Source organism: Carassius gibelio, chromosome A4 (assembly GCF_023724105.1).
Source record: "Carassius gibelio isolate Cgi1373 ecotype wild population from Czech Republic chromosome A4, carGib1.2-hapl.c, whole genome shotgun sequence".
Lineage (NCBI taxonomy): Eukaryota > Metazoa > Chordata > Actinopteri > Cypriniformes > Cyprinidae > Carassius > Carassius gibelio.
In genome coordinates, this window is record NC_068374.1 from 15,690,694 (window position 1) to 15,712,899 (window position 22,206).

General features: G+C 36.4%; 1 protein-coding gene across 1 annotated transcript; it reads right to left on the reverse strand.

Annotated features, from left to right (window-relative positions):
- Positions 1-1,183: 1,183 nt before the first annotated feature.
- LOC127970752 (uncharacterized) lies at positions 1,184-21,306 on the reverse strand. The gene is made up of 24 exons (XM_052573462.1): positions 21,267-21,306; positions 21,071-21,115; positions 20,624-20,668; positions 20,472-20,516; positions 20,182-20,241; positions 20,013-20,063; positions 19,880-19,930; positions 19,747-19,797; positions 19,614-19,664; positions 19,481-19,531; positions 19,348-19,398; positions 19,215-19,265; positions 19,082-19,132; positions 18,949-18,999; positions 18,816-18,866; positions 18,683-18,733; positions 18,550-18,600; positions 18,417-18,467; positions 18,299-18,331; positions 17,852-18,021; positions 17,361-17,425; positions 17,084-17,184; positions 16,435-16,547; positions 1,184-1,489 (listed from the first exon to the last, which is right to left on the reverse strand). Exons 2-24 carry the CDS (start codon positions 21,108-21,110, stop codon positions 1,184-1,186), a joined length of 1,641 nt encoding a protein of 546 aa, XP_052429422.1. The 5' UTR covers positions 21,111-21,115; positions 21,267-21,306.
- Positions 21,307-22,206: the final 900 nt, after the last annotated feature.

Here is a 22,206-nt window from a genome sequence, read left to right on the forward strand (position 1 = left end):
TGTGTAACAAGCATAGCATTCAAAATAAGTTTCAAGCTAATGATGCTATATAATGATGCTTATATATATTTTCAGGAAAGGAGAGGCACTGTTACTGTTCCAAGGCAGCTTGCAGTCTTCCATTCACAAAGAACTCCACATCCGACTGGACAAGAGAGTTCTTTTCTGTCAGGCTTGATACGTATCTCAAGGCACCAATGATACTTAAACTGTCTGCTGCCTCTGAAATGGCACAATTTGCCTCCAGAACAGTTGTTGCTTCCTGTACCTAAAACAGTTCCAAAAAAGCAATTTAACAAATGTGTGTGTGTGTGTGTGTGTGTGTGGGTGGGGGGGTGGGGGGGGGGTGGCAAAACAAGTATTAACTGGTTAAGTTTAATTTCAATTCTTAAGCATCCCGTCACCTTGATTAGTTGCTCCCTCAATATATGATCTCCAACCTCATCCATCAAGGCAGGGGATGTTGGAATACCACAGATCTGCTGAAAAAGCCTTTCAGAGAAGAAATGTGGGCCAACTCCTCCATGGACAACACACACAGCAATCATCTTCCCAATTAGTGTGTATAACCTAGTCAGCAAAGCTTAAGTAAAGAAAAGAAGAAAAAGAGTTACAAAATTTCCCCTAATCATCACAGGCTTAATGTTTTAAATATAAAACTGACTGTCTTTATGAATGGGTAATTGAATCACTGACTAACTAGATTCATTTAAAATCAGTCAGTATTTTGTTTTGGCAGGCGTACTGACCTTGAGTATCAAGAGCCAAACTCCGATCTTTCTCATGGCCCTGGAAAATATTTGACTGATGGATGGCTCGCATCAACAGCCGCATGTATTCTCTTGACGGGCCACCTTCATCCACTGCCCCTTCACCATTCTGCTCAGCATCAACAAAAATTATATCCAGTTTTGCTTCTGGGTTAAATCTTCGCCGCTTGAATGCTTGTAGACTGCACTGCAGTATGTTTTCTCTGCATATGTTGATTTGGTTCGCTGTTGGGCAGAGGTTTCCATCCACTTTACTTAGCAGTTTTTTTAGAATGGTTTGTAGGTCAACCCTGCAAGAGATATAGATTGGACAGGTTTCAGTCTTATTTTGTGTTCCACTATACTGCAATCTAACATTTTTTTTCTTTGTAAAAAGGCACTACACAGGCATCTTTAAATGGTGTGCTCATCTCTTAGCTATTAGAGGGTGGACAGAGGGCAGAGTCACCAGAGGGTGGGCAAAGGGCGGAGCCACCAGAGGGTGGACAGAGGGCGGAGCCACCAGAGGGTGGGCAAAGGGCGGAGCCACCAGAGGGTGGACAGAGGGCGGAGCCACCAGAGGGTGGGCAGAGGGCGGAGCCACCAGAGGGTGGACAGAGGGCGGAGCCATTAGAGGGTGGAACAACTGGAGCCTGGACTGACAACAGATCCATTGAAGACTGAGCAAAGGTTGGAGCTTCTAATGGCTGGGTAAAGTTTATCGGGTCACAATGTATTTCCTGAAATGAAAAAGGACAAAAATACAACAATAAAAAAAACTATGAATTAGTCACTAATGCTAGGTTACAAATATCAATTTCTCAATTTCTCAATTTCAAATAATTCTCATTTTGAAATACTTTTAAAAAACAGGCAGGCAATAACATGTATAAACCATGTAAAATATATAAATTGTTTTGCAATAAAATGACCACCTGTCATTGTGGCCTCTGACTTAATAGGTGACATTTTTTTTGCAAAACAATTTATATATTTTTTTTGTTTTTCGTTTGACTAGTGTGAGTGCTCCGAATCGTGCCCGGGCGCGGCTCGATTGGCCGGCCCTGGCCCGCTTGGAAGAGGTGGGCCAGGGCACGGTTCAGTTGGACTCGTGCCCCCAGAGGGGGAGTGGGGAGGGGGGACAATCGTACTCGGGCCCGGTTCATGGCAACCGTGCCTAGTGTGAGTACACCCATAAACAGAGAAGTAGCTCCAGCTACAGTGTTCTTCCGCAAGATGCACGCAGTTCTGTTTATTAACCGCTAGAGCGTCAAAAGTTATGGACTGCAGCTTTAATTGAAAGCAAAGAATGTGAACTAAAATGTAACCTTTTAAAGGGGTCCTATTATGCTTTTTCACTTTTTCATCTTTAGTTAGTCTGTAATGATGCTGTTTGAGCATACGAAAGATCTGCAAAGTTACAAAGCTCAAAGTCCAATTCAAAAGGAGATTTTATTTAACAGAAATCACTTTTCAAAAAGTGCAACGAATGACTCGTTTGGACTACAACGCATATTTTCCGGGATTTGTGATATCACAGATATTGACATATGGGACAAAACCTGGTTGAGCTGAACTAGAGAAGGTTATTGAGTGTTATTACTGTGTCAGAGACACGCTAGCTTTCCCAAGACAGACAAATTTAGAGTGGTTACAATCATCCGGGTTTAAATTACGCTCAGATTGATTTGATTCTGACAATATTTACACTGAAGCTGGCAGGCGGTTATGGTAAGGGGCATTACATTTCCCAAGCAGGCGCCAATCACAACACACACTTGCCCAGCTAACTAATCACAGCACACACTGACCCAACTAACCAATCACAGCACATTTCGTATTTCAGAAGGCGGGCCTTCATTTGATGCAGGAACTCTTCGAGCTGTTCATGCCAGACTGGGGAGAGAGGTGTTTTAATAATGTAAAATATGTGAAAAATAATGTGTTTTTCGAACAACCTAGTATGAGAACCTGTTCCAGTACACCCCCAAAACTAAATCAAGACTTTGTAAAAGAGCATAATAAGACCCCTTTAAATGTACATTAAGGTTAAATTAAAATCCAATTCTATTTGTCATATCATAAAGAAATGGATCTTTCATTTGAGTATTGTGCCTTTGTTCTGCAAAGTCATACCTGCAAAACTTCAGCTCGTGGGACAATATAGAGCCTGCTTTTGCCAACTGCTTTTTTTAAATCCCTCATAGAATTTACATGAACTTTTTGGATCTTGCGTCCTTTGCCTGCTCTTGCCAAATGGAAACCTATTAAGTTTAAACTCACATTTGGGTAGCACTGGCAGACAAAGTTATTTAATTCAGACAGAGTCCAATTTAGTGGAATTTTTGATCTTTGGGTTCCTGTCCCAGATGTTTCCTGCACTGGTCTACCTATAAAATCGATTGTACATATTAACAACATAAAACAAAAAAAAACAGAGCTCATCAATTGATCATACACTGTAGCAAAACCTGAGGTTATGTAAAATGCAGATCACTATAAAGTTTGGTTAACAATAAAAACACTTGCTGCTACAGAGTTTTTCCTGCATTTAAAATATTTATCAATATTAATCTTTGCCCCTTTTAATAGCTGACTGCTGCATTAAGATTTGTCACATTAAGTAATAGACAGCTTTTGTGATTCTAATGCCACTGTCCCAACAGTGATTACTTTTTATTTCATGAATATACAGAATAAATTATTATTACAAAAGGTTTATTTCCATATATTTTGGAATTGCTAGCCCAGTAGCTCTTTTAAGCCCAGGAAAAACCCTGTTTTATCTTTAACATTCTTATGTATCAACTACACATTTACCTAAACCCAACTGTGCAAACCGTTCAAGCTCTGTTGTAGAGGGTAAAACCTCAATATCTGGGCCAGGAAGGAGGAAAAGGTGGGTCTGCCAGACACCGGCCTCCCCGGTGTTCCTGGCATACATGCAGAAGTACACAGTTAACTAAAATCATGACCACTGGTAGTTAACTAATATCATAGTCACTGTTAATTATGCTAATACTAACATAGCACACCCCAACTTACTGCGAAGTTGATGCACCTGACGCAGGAAAAGGCGTCTAGTTGAAGAAAGTAGGTCATCATTATTGTTATTTGAAAGCTCTCGTCTGGCTCTTGAAATTGTATTAAAAACTCTGTCAAATATAGCTGACGGAGGTTCTTGCTCTGATGACATGGTAAGCTGTCTTGTTGGCTGACAGAAAACTGAGAGAAACATTACATGCGTTAGAAAATTTTCTTAAAATAGGTCAAACCATATAGGACAAAAAATTATTAAAACTTGCCATCATGTATTTCAGTTTGACCACAAATATTATCCTAGGCAGTCCATTAAATAAAGTAATAATAAAACTATTCACCTATGCAGAATAGTTTTGTTTTGTGTACTAATGCAATACACCAAAAGATGCAGAAACCTGTTCACAGAACAATTAAAGAGATAAAAAGAAAAGTTAAAAATCACATAGATTTGTTGCATAGACATAAGAAACATTTTACAAAACTAAAGCGTTGTTATAGGTTTAATTAATTATTCTGAAATAAACTAGACTGGACTTAATGATTAGTCTCCCTAAGATGAGTTTTCATAAAACATATGGAAAAAATGACTGATTCCTGTTAACAAATTTATCATAAATCGATCCCTGATTGTTTAGTTAAAGTTATCTTGTTGACTTAAAGAACGGTTGATCTTTAAGAATGCCATGATCTTTTCTGTGGTTTATCCGTTCGCAAAAATGCCACAATTTCATAACTAAAGACAAGTAAAAATGATATACATAACCGTGAAAGGAAATAGGGCGATGCAGACAGACACAATAGCATTTTTAACGAGAGAATTGGACTCATCATAAATACATAAAATATCCAATTTACATTGTCACTTGCACTTACAGTATTGTTCAAAATAATAGCAGTACAATGTGACTAACCAGAATAATCAAGGTTTTTCGTATATTTTTTTATTGCTACGTGGCAAACAAGTTACCAGTAGGTTCAGTAGATTCTCAGAAAACAAATGAGACCCAGCATTCATGATATGCACGCTCTTAAGGCTGTGCAATTGGGCAATTAGTTGAATTAGTTGTGTTCAAAAAAATAGCAGTGTGGCATTCAATCACTGAGGTCATCAATTTTGTGAAGAAACAGGTGTGAATCAGGTGGCCCCTATTTAAGGATGAAGCCAACACTTGTTGAACATGCATTTGAAAGCTGAGGAAAATGGGTCGTTCAAGACATTGTTCAGAAGAACAGCGTACTTTGATTAAAAAGTTGATTAGAGAGGGGAAAACCTATAAAGAGGTGCAAAAAATGATAGGCTGTTCAGCTAAAATGATCTCCAATGCCTTAAAATGGAGAGAAAAACCAGAGAGACGTGGAAGAAAACGGAAGACAACCATCAAAATGGATAGAAGAATAACCAGAATGGCAAAGGCTCAGCCAATGATCACCTCCAGGATGATCAAAGACAGTCTGGAGTTACCTGTAAGTACTGTGACAGTTAGAAGACGTCTGTGTGAAGCTAATCTATTTTCAAGAATCCCCCGCAAAGTCCCTCTGTTAAAAAAAAGTCATGTGCAGAAGAGGTTACAATTTGCCAAAGAACACATCAACTGGCCTAAAGAGAAATGGAGGAACATTTTGTGGACTGATGAGAGTAAAATTGTTCTTTTTGGGTCCAAGGGCCACAGGCAGTTTGTGAGACGACCCCCAAACTCTGAATTCAAGCCACAGTACACAGTGAAGACAGTGAAGCATGGAGGTGCAAGCATCATGATATGGGCATGTTTCTCCTACTATGGTGTTGGGCCTATTTATCGCATACCAGGGATCATGGATCAGTTTGCATATGTTAAAATACTTGAAGAGGTCATGTTGCCCTATGCTGAAGAGGACATGCCCTTGAAATGGTTGTTTCAACAAGACAATGACCCAAAACACACTAGTAAACGGGCAAAGTCTTGGTTCCAAACCAACAAAATTAATGTTATGGAGTGGCCAGCCCAATCTCCAGACCTTAATCCAATTGAGAACTTGTGGGGTGATATCAAAAATGCTGTTTCTGAAGCAAAACCAAGAAATGTGAATGAATTGTGGAATGTTGTTAAAGAATCATGGAGTGGAATAACAGCTGAGAGGTGCCACAAGTTGGTTGACTCCATGCCACACAGATGTCAAGCAGTTTTAAAAAACTGTGGTCGTACAACTAAATATTAGTTTAGTGATTCACAGGATTGCTAAATCCCAGAAAAAAAAATGTTTGTACAAAATAGTTTTGAGTTTGTACAGTCAAAGGTAGACATTGCTATTTTTTTGAAGACACCCCTTTCAACTAATTGCCCAATTGCACAGCCTTAAGAGCGTGCATATCATGAATGCTGGGTCTTGTTTGTTTTCTGACAATCTACTGAACCTACTGGTAACTTGTTTGCCACGTAGCAATAAAAAAATATACGAAAAACCTTGATTATTCTGGTTAGTCACATTGTACTGCTATTATTTTGAACAAAACTGTATAACCTTTAAAGACATTTCCAATTTTAATGGCTTAATGAAAAGAACGGAAGCATATATAACTTAACGTTACATGAAAAAAATATGGATGAACATTAATTCATAACCTACAATTGCATTAGAAAACCAGTCACTTCCTGATATATTAATTTGATCGTATAACTACATTATTCTTACAACAGCAAACTTTAAAAAATGGATGTGAATTACTTCGGGTTACGATAAGGAGTTAACGTTAATCCACCAGGAAAAACAAAAAGCCAGCATTCTGACAAATATAGGTCGGCCTAATTACCTCTCAGACAATCTAGGAGTTAATTGACATTAACGCAAAACAGGCCCGTGATTTGCGTTATCAAATAATACAGTTATAATTCAAGTGTTAATAACGTAACGTTATACAATTATTTTTACAGTCATTTTCGTACCGGTAAAAGATCAATCCAGAGTATGCAAGTCGTCATACTTCTTTGGCGCGCTCCTGAAGACCGGTGTGTTTTGAAATGGCATATGCCTATTGGCTGGCAAGAAAGAAAAGGCGGGGATTAGCAAAGGGTGATTTGAATACACTATTAAAGATATCTTCTTTTTTTTTGACTGGGCAGAATGTTTATTCAAGATATCTCTATTGAGATTTGTCCTAGTCACAAAGCTAAATGCAGATATCTACAAAGAAAGATCTTCCTAGTCAAAAATCTGATTTGGATATCCATAATTAAATTGAAGATATCTTTAAATGGGTTTTGACTAGTCATAATACCAATTCAAGATATCTTTAAATATGATTTGCCTAGTCAAAATTCAAATTCTAGATATCTACAGCTGTATTTTGACTATTCATAAATTAATTGCAGATATCTACAAATGTATTGTGGATATCTTTAAAAAAAAAAAAATTAAGATATCTTAAATTGTATTTTGTATTTTGACTAGGCAAATCATATTTAAAGATATCTTGAATTGGGATTACGACTAGTCAAAACTCATTTGAAGATATCTCTAACTGAATTATCACTAGTCAAATTGTAATTTGAGATATCTTTAATTGGAGTTTCAACTAGACAAATCATATTTAAAGATATCTTGAATTGGAATTACGACTAGTCAAAACTCATTTGAAGATATCTGCAAATATTTTTCAATGGAAGTCAATGGAAGATTATGACTAGTCGCAATAGCATTGTAGATATCTGGAATGTGTATCATGACTAGTCATAATCACATTGTAGATATCTTTATTCCAATTACGACGAGTCATAAATGCAATATAGATATCTTGAATTACAATTGCTCATATCTGAAATTATATTTATGGATAGTCAAAAAAAAGTTTTAAATGATAAAACGGCTTGCGATAGCAGCCTGTCTACTGTCAGTTGGAGGGGCGTGATTACGGATTAAGCAGACACCAAATTCCTCAAGCCTACGTCATCAGTGAAGGTCCTCCAATGCAAAGGGGAGGGGCATTTAAATCAATTTTATGAAGCCAACATTTTTTTTTGTGTGGATTGACTCGCATGGATGAATTGTTCAGCACAAAACGATTAATTTAGGCGAACAAAGTAAATATATACTCAATTTTGATTTCATGTGGACTTTAATAAAAGAATAATGCCAACATTAGCGTATAGCATATAGTTTGCTTCTTATCCCTGTTCTACCAGGACGAGTGTAGCCAGTCAGACTTGATTGGAAAATAAAATAAAACAGAGACAAAAAATAAAAGTGAGATAGAGACACAACATCAGCATATGTGTCAGGATACAAGGGATAAACTTTAAATAAAATGTTTTAAAATAGTTTTTTGTTGTTTTGTTTTTGTATATTTTAAACAAGGTAAATCTTTCTGATTTATTAAAATAAAAAGTCAAATACATGGATTTTTCTGGGCTAAGCCCCGGATCTCCACTCACCCTAGAACCACCCCTGGTTTCACCTACTCAGCATCCATTTTCGCATCTTTCTCGCGCTAATCGAATCACATCACATGACCGCTCGTTTACCTCGCAAACCGGAGCGCAAGCCCGAGCCCGGCCCGAGTAACATGATAGAAATTAAGCCCGAACCCGACCAAACCCGTCGGGTCCCATCGGGTATGGGGAAAGATCTTAAGCTCTAATGTGAAAAACACCACATCCCATCTGAGTTAAAATAAACCAATATCCCGGAGTAATTCATTTACTCAAACAGTACACTGACTGAACTGATGTGAAGAGAGAACTGAAGATGAACACAGAGCTGAACCAGATAATGACTCGTTCATGTTGATGGAGCAGCAAATAGGTTCAGTACACAGCAAAATGACATGACAAACTTTTTTTATTTTTTATTTTTGGAAAAGAGCTCTTCATATATAAATTTTGACTTGACTGACTTACTAGCTTACGATTTAAGATTCAAACTCTCTTCAATACAAAAAAATTCCCTGCGTGAGTTCCTGTGTTTAATACGAATATCCACTCGATTGCTAATGTGACATTGATTTATACAACAGTTCAACAAACGAAAGGTATTAATATTAAGTGATGTTCATTTTAAACACAGTAATAGTCGGTATTTTTCGCTACAAAAAATAGCTCCAACGAAAGCTATTGCAGAACAGCACCACACAGCAGTGTTTGTGAATGAATATATGGCTTTGAATAAATTCTGAGAGCCAATAATTCAATTATTCATTCATAATTTAAGGCATTTGATTCCTTACTGAATTAATGAATGCCTCACTCATAATAATAGTGACTTGTCGCCACATACTGGGGGTTTTAATTTAATATTTAAGCATCACTTTGTTTTTACCATCATTGCATATTTCTCTGTTGAATTTTATTTTTTATTTAAAGCATTATTTATTTTATAAAGGGATTGTAAATGTAAAAAAACTAAATATTAGGAGCAAATATTGTCCCTTACTGAAAAAGGTGTAACTGCAGAGAGGGGTTACGCAGATGGATGTTAAAAGCCTAATGGGGTACAACTCTAAAATGTTTGAGAACCAGTGGTCTAGTGACAACACATCCGAGCATAAACATTCCCAATAAATTATCTAAATCCACAAACCCCTGTTAATTTTAACAGAAAAACTAAAAAATAGGCTACTATGTTTGATTTGACATGGCAGAAAGCACGCAAAGAGCTGTCCCTTTATAATCACTAAAAAAGTGTCCCTCATTTTAATTGCAACCTCACAAAATATCATTATAATCTGTCTAATCTGTTTATAATCTGTCTACATATATAGTACATGTTGCTTTTATTAACATCAAAGTGCATACAGCACCATGTTATGACTGCTGGGAAATCAGTGGTTTGATAAATATGTTTTTTCTTGTGCTTGCAGGTTCATTCTGAGAATAAACCAAAATCAAACTCACAGACCAGCCGGGCATCTGGAAAAAGGGTGCAGAGAAAAATCGCCAGCCTGAATCCCCTTGTGGCATCTTACATCAGAGAGCTTGTTGAATTCAACTGGCAAAATTATTGAAAGAAAACACGACTAAAACATGTTTCTACTGTTGATTTTTGTAATGGCTTATTCTGCTTTTCAGCATGTTTACATTTTTAGCCATGTTACAAATACACAGGATCAATTCAAACACATTTGTAGAATGTACTTTTTAAAGTAAATCACCTTTACCTTTATTTTATTTATATAGTGCTTTAAACAAAATACATTGCGCCAAAGCACTGAACAACATTCATTTGGAAAACAGTGTCTCAATAATGCAAAATGATAGTTAAAGGCAGTTCATCATTGAATTCAGTTATGTCATCTCTGTTCAGTTGAAATAGTGTCTGTTTTAATTTGCAATCAAGTCAATGATATCGCTGTAGATGAAGTGACCCCAACTAAGCAAGCCAGAGGCGACAGCGGCAAGGAACCGAAACTCCATCGGTGACAGAATGGAGAAAAAAACCTTGGGAGAAACCAGGCTCAGTTGGGGGGCCAGTTCTCCTCTGACCAGACGAAACCAGTAGTTCAATTCCAGGCTGCAGCAAAGTCAGATTGTGCAGAAGAATCATCTGTTTCCTGTGGTCTTGTCCTGGTGCTCCTCTGAGACAAGGTCTTTACAGGGGATCTGTATCTGGGGCTCTAGTTGTCCTGGTCTCCGCTGTCTTTCAGGGCAGTAGAGGTCCTTTCTAGGTGCTGATCCACCATCTGGTCTGGATACGTACTGGATCCGGGTGACTGCAGTGACCCTCTGATCTGGACACAGACTGGATCTGGTGGCCACGGTGACCTCGGAACAAGAGAGAAACAGACAAATATTAGCATAGATGCCATTCTTCTAATGATGTAGAAAGTACGGTGTTATGTGAAGTGTTCCGGTTCCAGTTTACCTAATTAATGCAGCCTAAAAATCCTTTAACGGATTTGGATATTAAATGTTAATATCAAATGGATATTAAATGGATAGTAAATGTTAAATAATGAAATGGTTAAACAATGAAACACATTTTTATGACAAATGTCCATGAGAACTAATTAACTTGTAAAATGTTAAACTTGTAACATTGGTTAAATGTTAATTTGTTGAACTTCTTAAATGTTAAACAATGAAACAGCATATTTAAATGACAAATGTTTATGAGAACTTATGAATTTTTGGGGGAGTAAAAAACGTATAGTTTACAGCTAGTGGTTTTTAATTCGTTAAACATCAGTTACACCTGTTGTTAATTTCATTAATTGGTTTGTCTTTTTATACTCTGTTTGGTTTTGTTGCTTTGTTTTTTTTTTGAGTATTTTGAGTTCTATGTTAAATAAAACTTTGACTGCTGCGATTAAATCTGTTTTATAAACTTTATTGCAACCTTACCTGTGACATGTAGATTAAAATTAAATTAATGTTGTAATAATAAAGCAAATGAAGCTAAACTCAGATCTACAAAAAAAGTCTAATTGAGTAATATGAAATCAATTCTAGTACTGTAAATAAAAATACAGTACTCATACTGTAAATATTAATACAGTATGCATTATTATTACTGTAAATAAAATTACAGTTACATCCAGCTGCCAGTAAGTTACTGTAAAATTTACAGCAACCTTTTTACAGTGCACCCACTTTTTAGCACTTTCTGCCAGCTCCTCTCCTTCTGCAGCTTTTTCAGTGGTGGATTAGGAGGACCTAAGGTTGGGATTGGTTCTGTGGCCAATCCCACCAAACAGCACATACAGGAGCACTGCAGAACCAAAATCAGCTCCATAAATTAGTAAATTAACAAATAACATTTTCTTTCTCCAGAAACCTCAAATACTCCACCTCTGCCTTTGCAGTCCTCACCAAGGAGTGTCTGCACTTGGCCAGTCAAGACTGATGGACGAGTGTCTGTCTTGGACACAAACCCTGGACATCACCAATGAAGGAGGCTATCGATGGCCTCCTAGACAATTACCATGAACAGAAAGACATGTAGATTGTGGATCATGACTATGCAGCAATGGTCCATTGGTCTGCCAGAGGATCCAAAGAGTCTGCTTCAGCCCACAACCAAATACCATATAACACAGTAAATAAAGCACCTGGCTAAACAGGTAAACACAAGTTCATCGCTGAACACCAGGCCAGAAAACTTTTGGAGACACAAAAACAAAGTTTAACTGACGACAGTGAGACTATCCATGTGCCAGTTGTAGAACTGCAAACAGCCATTGTGCATCCAGCAGATCCTGCACAGCCAGCATCTGAAAAGCCAGTTACACGGAAGAATGTATAGAAAATAGTACAGGACATATTGCCACATCAGCAGGAGTAGCAACAGCAGCAGCCAAAAAACATGCAAAAAGATTTCGTCTGGGCAGCCAAAATTTCTCTACCAAAGTGATGGATCCTCAGTTCATCACTTATCAACAAGGACCTGTTAGATGTTACTCTACTGCTCCACAAAGGTTTTTAAAGCCTATTCTGCAGAGAGACTGACAAATCCAGCTTGAACTGCAATTAACAAAGCGCAGAGTGTAGGACAAAGCCTAAAAAAACAGGAAAAACTCCCGGACCCTCAACCTCAGGGCAAAATGTGCCGTTTCTGTTGCATAGAGCTAAACCAGCGCCCAAACAGCAAATATATTCACAAAGGGTTTCCAGGAGTGGCAGGAAAATACATTTACTGCCCAGCTAAAGTCCTCGCCTTATAAAAAGTCAGAGGCATGACACTGGAAATGACATGGAAGGAATTTCAAGCCTCATAATTCTATGGCATGTAAAAGGATAGGTGGCAGCAGACAGAAAGAAATAGATATTCTGAACTTTTAAGCATACACTTGATACATGTCATACATTGATCTTCTGGGGTCTCATTTATAAAACTCTCAATAGATTTCATCCTAAAATTTTACGTATGCACAAAAGCTAGATTAGATGGCCAAAAGTTTTCAGATTTATAAAACCATGCGCACACCAGAATCTGCGCAAAAATCTCTTTATAAATCCCAGTCAAGGGAAGGTTGTGCGTACGTGCATTTCCATCTCATCTCCTCCCCGAAATCACCATATATGGAGCTTACAACGCCTTGTTTTACTACCCATAACCTCATTTCCATGCGAATTCCCATGCACGTGACACTGTTTAACACAGAGACAGTAGGGAAATAGTATCCCTGCTATGTTTAAGAATAAATACATGAAAATACCCATTAAAACAAAATGGTTTCCAATAGTTCTAAGATATTTTGTATGCAGTTTTGCTTATGAGATAAACATATTTTAGTGGAAACAAATAAAACGCATATTAATTGCATTGAATTGTCTGATTCGGCGCATCACTGATAAAGTATTGTAAAAAGGAAACATTAAAATCTTACCATTTTTTCCTAGTTTTGTCCTTCAAATATAGTGGAATTTTCCATAATGTAGTAAGATGACTTTACATGATATTAACACCTCCGTGCAGCTACGGTTATACAGTAATCCAGCAGTGTCCGCCATAATATCACAGTAAGCGTGCATCATTGATCATTGTTCTCACTAAAATATTTATCATAACGTGGTCTGTAGTTTAGTTTAAAGGTCCCGTTTTAAGCACTTTTTTGAAGCTTTGATTGTGTTTACAGTGTGCAATATAACATGTGTTCATGTTTAGCGTGTAAAAAAACAGTATTTTTCACACAATTCATCTGTATACCGCTGTTTTCACTGTCATAAAAACGGGCAAATGACTTCCTTGTTCTATAAGTCCCTCCTTCAGAAAAACGTAACGAGTTCTGATTGGGCCAGAGGTTCCTGTGTTGTGATTCGACAGCAGCTTAGAGCACGCTGCCCTCCTGGAAACGTGATTGGACTAGAACACACGTGCTGCAGATGTATTTATAATCACAGGAGTGTTTTTACTGACGAGATGCGCATGAACATCGCATTCGTTTTTTGCACAGCCCTAACATCTAGTTAACAAAGCTAAACAGCGTTGCCCTTTGTGTAATAAATTACAGAAACTGTTAAACGCACCAACTTAAATAATAAAATACACTTACCGGTTGTGGTCCATAAACAACGCCTTCTCCAGACAAAGAGGAAACTGCTCCATCTTTCAAGAATAATCTTTGTGCGAATCCGGCATTAAACTGATTGAGAAAGTTGTCCTCAGCAGGCTGTCCTCAGCAAAATTTGCTGCACATAGTTTTACATGTGGATTATACATTTCCGGAACCGAGTTAAACATAAATTGTAACCATTAATGTCCAAGTACAGCGTCCCTGGGAAGCCCAAACAAAGATGATTGGACTCAGAGATGAAAATAACAGCGTTTCAATGACATGGCAAAAACAAACGCAGCTCTTCCTTCTTCTCCGTCGGAGCACAACAAGACCACGCCCCCTGTTGTAAATTCATGTGGGCGGAGGTTAGTCAAAAAACTGTTTTAGTGACGTCATTACTACAGGAACTAGAGGGCTGTAGTCCAAACGGGTCGTTTTTTGTAAGCAAATTCTTTTTTTATGTTTGTAAAATTATGTAATTTCAGTGTTAATCTCTTTTAATGTGAGTGGAATATTTAATGTAAATGTATATATCGACATGAAAACAGAGTTTAAAGTCGTTGTTTACTTCATTTTCTCACTCCATGAAAAAGAGTTCGTACGAATGGTTTATAATGTCCGTACAGTTTTTTATAAATCCCGATATGTGCATAAATAAATGCGTACGCAATTTCTATGTCTATTTTGTGCATACGCAACGCTTATGAATGAGACCCCTGTTGTTTTCATGTTGCTCCATACATTATTTTCAATTACATACACATTTTAATAAGTTTTATGTTTCAGTTCGGGTTTTATGAAAATTTTATCTTCTCTAATACATTAGAAACTGTTGCCCCCATCAAATTGAAAAAGGTTAGAGAAAAACGTACTGTGCCATGGTATAACAGTAATACTCACTCTCTCAAGAAAGAAACTCGTAGTCTTGAACACGAATGGAGAAAAACTAACTTGGAAGTTTTTAGAATTGCATGGAAAAACAGTATGTCCAGTTATAGACAGGCTCTAAAAACTGCTAGGGCAGAGCATTTCCACAAACTCATAGAAAATAACCAAAACAATCCAAGGTTTTTATTTAGCACAGTGGCTAAATTAACAAATAACCAGACACCACAAAATTTAAATATTCCACCAACATTTAATAGTAATAACTTTATGAATTTCTTCACTGATGCCATCAATGTGCAACCAGGTGAGACAGAAGGCCTACAACCAATCTAGAAATGTATTGTTCACTCTCAGTGGGAAAATGCCCAAGCAACATTGCTCAAAAAGAGAGCATACTGATAAGAGAGCTTACTGATAAAAGAATGTATAGCCTGAATGCACTGTAAGTTGCTTCGGATAGAAGTGTCTGCTAAATGCATAAATGTTATGTAAACAGCTGTTGTGATGAGCAGGTCACTGTGCGACCTGCTCATCACTGTGCATACACTGTGCGATTTTCATCCGATTTTGAGCCGAATTCTGAATCGTGCTAATTTTTTCCGGGTCGTGCCGATTTTCAGCATTTTCGTGCGTCATTTGTCGTGCAGTGTTCGTGCAGTGTACAAGGGGAAACGAGAGGCGATTAACCTCTCCCGACCAGCAATTGGTTGGTCGGATGGATTTCTGACATGTCAGAAATTTTGGTCGCCTCTCGTGAGGTATCACACTATTGAAGCAGGGCTACGAACCGTTTTCCGCGTTTCCCTCACTGCGCATGCGCGAAACCATGGTGACACAGCGTGTAGTGTGGACTGAAGTAATGGAGGGAAAACTTGTGGAGTTATGGCAAAGAAAAATAAAATAAATAAAAGAGGGAAGAAAACGCCTGCTTACCTCCAGTTCGTGTTGCAAAATGGATAAACCATATAGGCCACGTCTTCCGAGCCACTTGCATGTCTAGATACGCCGACGCCTTTTTTTCTTTTTTGACGTTTCAGCACACAGAATTGCGCATATCACCAAAGCAGTGCGTTTATTCCGGGAAAGCATGTTTATTCTGAAACAGCCACAAACATCCGTGTTCTAATGGATCCTACGTGTTGATTCGGTTGATTCCCCACATATAGTGTGAGCAGTCAAATCGCAACTCGACGATCACTGGTGTATGTTGTATCAGTTTAATTTAATTACAGTTATTAAAATGATAATTATACTCAGTTACTTTCACATGTTTAGACCAAACCCAGCAAGCAATTTCGCGTCTAATAGACGTCTAATAGCCGTCTAAACACAGCCCAGACGTCTAGGCTAAATCGAGGCTAATTTTGGGCTGTCAGTGAAAATCTAATAGACGTCTAAACATACCCCAAGAATAGACAGCTATTGAATGACTACATATATACGTCTAATAGACGTCTAACCATAGCCCAAGAATAGACAACCAGACAGCTATTGAACGACTATATTTATACGTCCAATAGACGTCTAAACATAGCCCAAGAATAGACTAGTCATCAATTACACTACATATACATGTAATAGACAACAAAATGAGGCATAAGGATTCTTTTCACTCAAATATAACAGGTTCTCATAAATGAAAATCCATCCAAACTAATTGAATATAAAGGGATTTATTTTGAACAATTATATAGACAACAACAACTTGGACAACATTCAAACATAAAAATGAACAAATAAAACACTGGAAAAATATGTAAAACAATTCATTTTTAAGAATTAACTGTTGACTTTAGACCCATAACCCCCACCCCCTGCCCTCCCTGTTGCTTGTTTGAAATGATTTGAAATTGCAGTTTTTATTTCCAATTCCGTAGCTGATGGAAAGCTAGTCATCACTGCGTCTGCCAAATGAGAAAAAGGAAAGAATTATTGCTCAAGAAAAACATTGTTGACAATCCTTTTTAACTAATTAGTCAATCACTTTTGCTAGGATGATTTGATAGAGTTAACAGAATATAGATTGAGACTATATAATTTATATCAATATAGACAATAATTTTTACCAATATTATAATTAATATCAATAATTGAACATTTTTGCTCGTGTAATGGTGATGCAATACGGCGTGTAACGATACACGTATTGAACAATTCTGTACAAGGCATATATATATATATATATATATATATATATATATATATATATATATATATATATATATATATATATATATATATATATATATACACATACATACATACACACACATATACAGTTACTTTTTGTGAGAAGTAACTAGTAACTATAACTAATTACTTTTTTTTAAGTAACTTGACCAACACTGTATATACACACACACACACACACACACACACACACAGTGAGAGAGACAGAGAGAGAATTTCACTGTTAATTAGCCTAAACAGACATGCATACCTCTGATGACTGAGAATAAGGCAGTTGATTGAAAGGACTTCTTCTGTAGTGGACCTCCTCCTTTCATGTTGAATGTAGACATCAGGGAATTTTTGAAAACACTACAGTATAATACAAAATAAAGTGGTTAACTATTGCGGCTAAAAACTGACATTTCAAAAGTAACGTTAAAGGAAGACTTTTTTAAATCTCTAATTTGCGTATTGACCACATAAAATTCTTATTCAGTATCGACACCAGATTGTTTGATAAATGTTGCATAATTTGTAGGCTTTACCTGTCCAGCATTCTTCTTGTACTGTCTTTGAAGTTTTTTCCTCCAATTTTACACAACTGTGTCACCTGAACAACACAAGCCAATGTCAGTACTTGGCAGTTAGTATTACAGTATATGCTTCATTTTCAAAGTATTTACCAACCTTAAAGGTTGATGCCCATTGACCTGCAAGTTTTCCATCACTGACCCTATAAAACTCTTATTTCAGCAGATCAAAATTTTTATAGTGCTGGATACTTTTTATGATTTTTCAATTTAAATCAATTATTATTTTATAATTATTGCCCATTTAAAACGAATTGTTTCAACTCAATCTTAATGTACAATGATATTGTGTTTTTTTTTGCCTCAATAGTCTGATAGTATGCAACAAGCCATGGTTCAGTCATACATTGCATATTATATTTCAAATTAATTTTAGACTGTCAAAGATGAGCATTTTAGTGTGGAAAAGTTGCTTTGGAGTGTTTTTTGGTTTGTTAGTTTTTTACCATTGCTGCCCGTGTATTCCCACTTTCAAGCTGCCTCTCTAAGTACTCGAACTCATCTTCAGTGCCCAAGGTTGACATGTGGAACCCAGTTTCTGGTTCCACAATTTTCCCTATTCTTCGCAGTTCATCTTTTATTTCTAAAAGTTGTGTCAAAACCTTTTTTTGAAATCCTAAATGCAACAAAGGCATTGTGTTAATTTAAAGTACAATAAAAAATTGCATCACAATACTGAGGTATGACAACTCCTAAACATCAATAACAAAAATTTTGAATGAGAATTTTAACAAATCACTGCCTTCTCATCTATATTGGACATCAAGGAAAAGAACTGTGGCCAGCTATCAACCAGAAGATAAAAGATAAAGTGAATAATCTTTAATTACTCCCACGGTCATGATTCAGGAAAATTTCAAAAAATATTATAGTAACAATGTATTGATACTTACTTTTGTCTGTCATTGGAAACCTGTCTTTCTTTTCTGTTAAAAAAAAGAAAGAAAAAGGAAGCAAAAACATGTAACAGACATGGCAAAAAGCTAATCTCATAAGTATGTCCATACTAACCTTGTGGGTTTCTGACTTGAGGACTTCCGGATTGGCGCTCAGTCCTGGAAGCTGCAATTAAGTACCAATATACTATTATTTGGACTATTCAGATCAGAATCTGACTACTCTAGCAAAACATGTCCATACTAACCTTGGGAAATTCTGCTTTGAGGAGTCCTGGATTGGCGCTCAGTCCTGGAAGCTGCAATTAAGTACCAATATATGATTATTTGGACTATTCAGATCAGAATCTGACTACTCTAGCAAAACATGTCCATACTAACCTTGGGAAATTCTGCTTTGAGGAGTCCTGGATTGGCGCTCAGTCCTGGAAGCTGCAATTAAGTACCAATATATGATTATTTGGACTATTCAGATCAGAATCTGACTACTCTAGCAAAACATGTCCATACTAACCTTGGGAAATTCTGCTTTGAGGAGTCCTGGATTGGCGCTCAGTCCTGGAAGCTGCAATTAAGTACCAATATATGATTATTTGGACTATTCAGATTAGAATCTGACTACTCTAGCAAAACATGTCCATACTAACCTTGTGGGTTTCTGACTTGAGGACTTCTGGACTGGCGCTCAGTCCTGGAAGCTGCAATTAAGTACCAATATACTATTATTTGGACTATTCAGATCAGAATCTGACTACTCTGGCAAAACATGTCCATACTAACCTTGGGAAATTCTGCTTTGAGGAGTCCTGGATTGGCGCTCAGTCCTGGAAGCTGCAATTAAGTACCAATATACTATTATTTGGACTATTCAAATCAGAATCTGACTACTCTGGCAAAACATGTCCATACTAACCTTGGGAAATTCTGCTTTGAGGAGTCCTGGATTGGCGCTCAGTCCTGGAAGCTGCATTTAAGTACCAATATACTATTATTTGGACTATTCAGATCAAATTCTGACTACTCTGGCAAAACATGTCCATACTAACCTTGGGAAATTCTGCTTTGAGGAGTCCTGGATTGGCGCTCAGTCCTGGAAGCTGCAATTAAGTACCAATATACTATTATTTGGACTATTCAGATCAGAATCTGACTACTCTGGCAAAACATGTCCATACTAACCTTGTGGGTTTATGACTTGAGGACTTCTGGATTGGCGCTCAGTCCTGGAAGCTGCAATTAAGTACCAATATACTATTATTTGGACTATTCAGATCAGAATCTGACTACTCTGGCAAAACATGTCCATACTAACCTTGGGAAATTCTGCTTTGAGGAGTCCTGGATTGGCGCTCAGTCCTGGAAGCTGCAATTAAGTACCAATATATGATTATTTGGACTATTCAGATCAGAATCTGACTACTCTAGCAAAACATGTCCATACTAACCTTGGGAAATTCTGCTTTGAGGAGTCCTGGATTGGCGCTCAGTCCTGGAAGCTGCAATTAAGTACCAATATATGATTATTTGGACTATTCAGATTAGAATCTGACTACTTTAGCAAAACATGTCCATACTAACCTTGTGGGTTTCTGACTTGAGGACTTCTGGATTGGCGCTCAGTCCTGGAAGCTGCAATTAAGTACCAATATACTATTATTTGGACTATTCAGATCAGAATCTGACTACTCTAGCAAAACATGTCCATACTAACCTTGGGAAATTCTGCTTTGAGGAGTCCTGGATTGGCGCTCTGTCCTGAAAGCTGTAATGAGTAATGACATTTAAAAAATTTGCTAGTGTACTATTTCACCACCCAAAAAAATAAATAAAAAATATGTTATGCTTTGTCCTGACATATCAGTTTTGTTTTTTCCATTAACCTGGGGTTGAGGTGCATATTGTTAAATCCAAAAAACGACCCCTGAATGCCTGCTTAGTCCCTGAAAAAAAAACATTGGAATTAGAGATACAGTACATCAAGATTGTATTGCATTCATCTAATAAAAAATAAAGCTGCTCTGTTTTTGTGAATTAATGAGAAGTCATTGAGTTCGAAATACAGAGCTCTATTTTTCTGAAATAATGAGTTTGTTAATTTCTCAAGTGAATGCAATTTATCTCGACAGGACTTTTATAGTCAACAAACAACAATAATCAAAGCACATCTTACTTTTTGGCGTATCAATTCTAGTTGAGTCCATGGAGTGTGGAGTGCCTTTATAGTCACAGAAAGCATAATGTATTATTTTAAAACAGCTATGGATGAAATACCAGTATGCTACTTAGGGCTACTCATTATTTAATTTGAATATTTTTCTTTACTTAGTTCAATAATTGGAGAGAGGCGTTGTGGAGTTTGTTGACAACCTAAAAAAAAAAAAAACAATTATATGGCCTGAGAGCTTTGTTGAACTCCTAACAGTGAGCATTTAACTCTATATACAGTGCTCTGTCACCTTTCATTAATTTCTCCATTCATCCAATCGAGTGTTAAATATATCCATCCACGGTTAATTTAAAAACAATATTGCTAATAATTTTCAGTACATGTATTTCTTGGGTTTATTGCAAGAAACACAGTCAGAAGTCATTTGTAAGTGGTCAATGCTTGTATTGAAATTTAAATCATACTCCATATTTGATAAATTGAGAAATGAGTAGAAGGTAGCTGAGTGTAGCATATAAAGCTAACTGCACCCTGTTAATACTGCACAACATTAAAAAATAAACTGAGTTTACAGTTAGGTCTGTCTACATTATATATCCTACTTGATTGTGTAGACATTTCGTGGTCATCCAATGGACTCATAGCACCTAGTGAAAGATTTCAATAAATAATTGTTCTCAATACTACACTATGGTTACACTTTGAATATTATGCAAGCAAGTATAAACTTTAAAACAATTTTCTAGACAAGAAAATGTGAAAAAATTACTAATTTATATTTTCAAAAAGTCTACTTACAAGGATTTGTAGTAGGTGGAGTTGAAAAAAGGTCCTCAGAAAAGATTATTGCTGGATCTAGCAAAATAAATAAGAAATATAATATTTTTTTTATAGTAAAATGCTTTACACAGAATGCCTAAAATTCACCCATTCAAAATAAGAGCATTTAAGCTTTTTTTTTTTTTTTGCTCTATTACATACACTATTCACTATTATAAGGCAAGTGATTGAAGCAGCAATGATCCATGAGCATTTCTTAGGGCAAACACATTTGAATGAAATGGCCAATATCCATACCATAACCACTTATTTTACAAGTACGATTAATGACCTTACCCATTTTTGAATGGACCCTCTTCATCGGCTTATTTCCCTTCTTATTTTTTGGTAATAAAAAGAATAGTATAAGCATCAATAATTAATTAAAAAATAAAATAAGTATTTTTTTATATTATAAAATATATATATATATATATATATATATATATATATATATATATATATATAAAGCAAAACAAGTGAATTGAAATTAAACTTCTGTGCACGTTGCCAAAATAATAAATATACTATAATGTGTTTTGTGTACCTGAGGCAGTGCTAGGTTTGGAGGCCATATCATATTTTTTGGGTGGCTCAGGGAAAGTACAAACTATAACATGAAAGGAATATATTACAATAATGTAAATGAGATGTAAACACTTATGTTTTTTTTTATAGTATTTCTTAAAACAATTATATATTATGCAAAAGCATTTAATGGAACAGCCACAGAATTCTGACTGACAGCACAGAAAAAGGACTGTTATTGCTCGTGAAATATTCACATGCCACCTGATGATCTTTAATATAACAAATAAGGTGATTAAAATGGCCTATTTACAAATTTAAATGTATACTGATTTGTTATATTATATAATATGCAATCAGCATTAATGTATTTAAAGAAAAAAAAAAAAAA

Excerpts from the sequence above, each read along its gene's own strand:
- LOC127970752 (XM_052573462.1), bottom strand. The coding sequence starts at position 21,110 with ATGAGTCCATTGGATGACCACGAAATGTCTACACAATCAA. Across the intron at positions 19,798-19,879 it reads TCAAGTCAGAAACCCACAAG|CTTCCAGGACTGAGCGCCAA; the intron begins GTTAGTATGGAC and ends ACTTAATTGCAG. Across the intron at positions 19,000-19,081 it reads TCAAAGCAGAATTTCCCAAG|CTTCCAGGACTGAGCGCCAG; the intron begins GTTAGTATGGAC and ends ACTTAATTGCAG.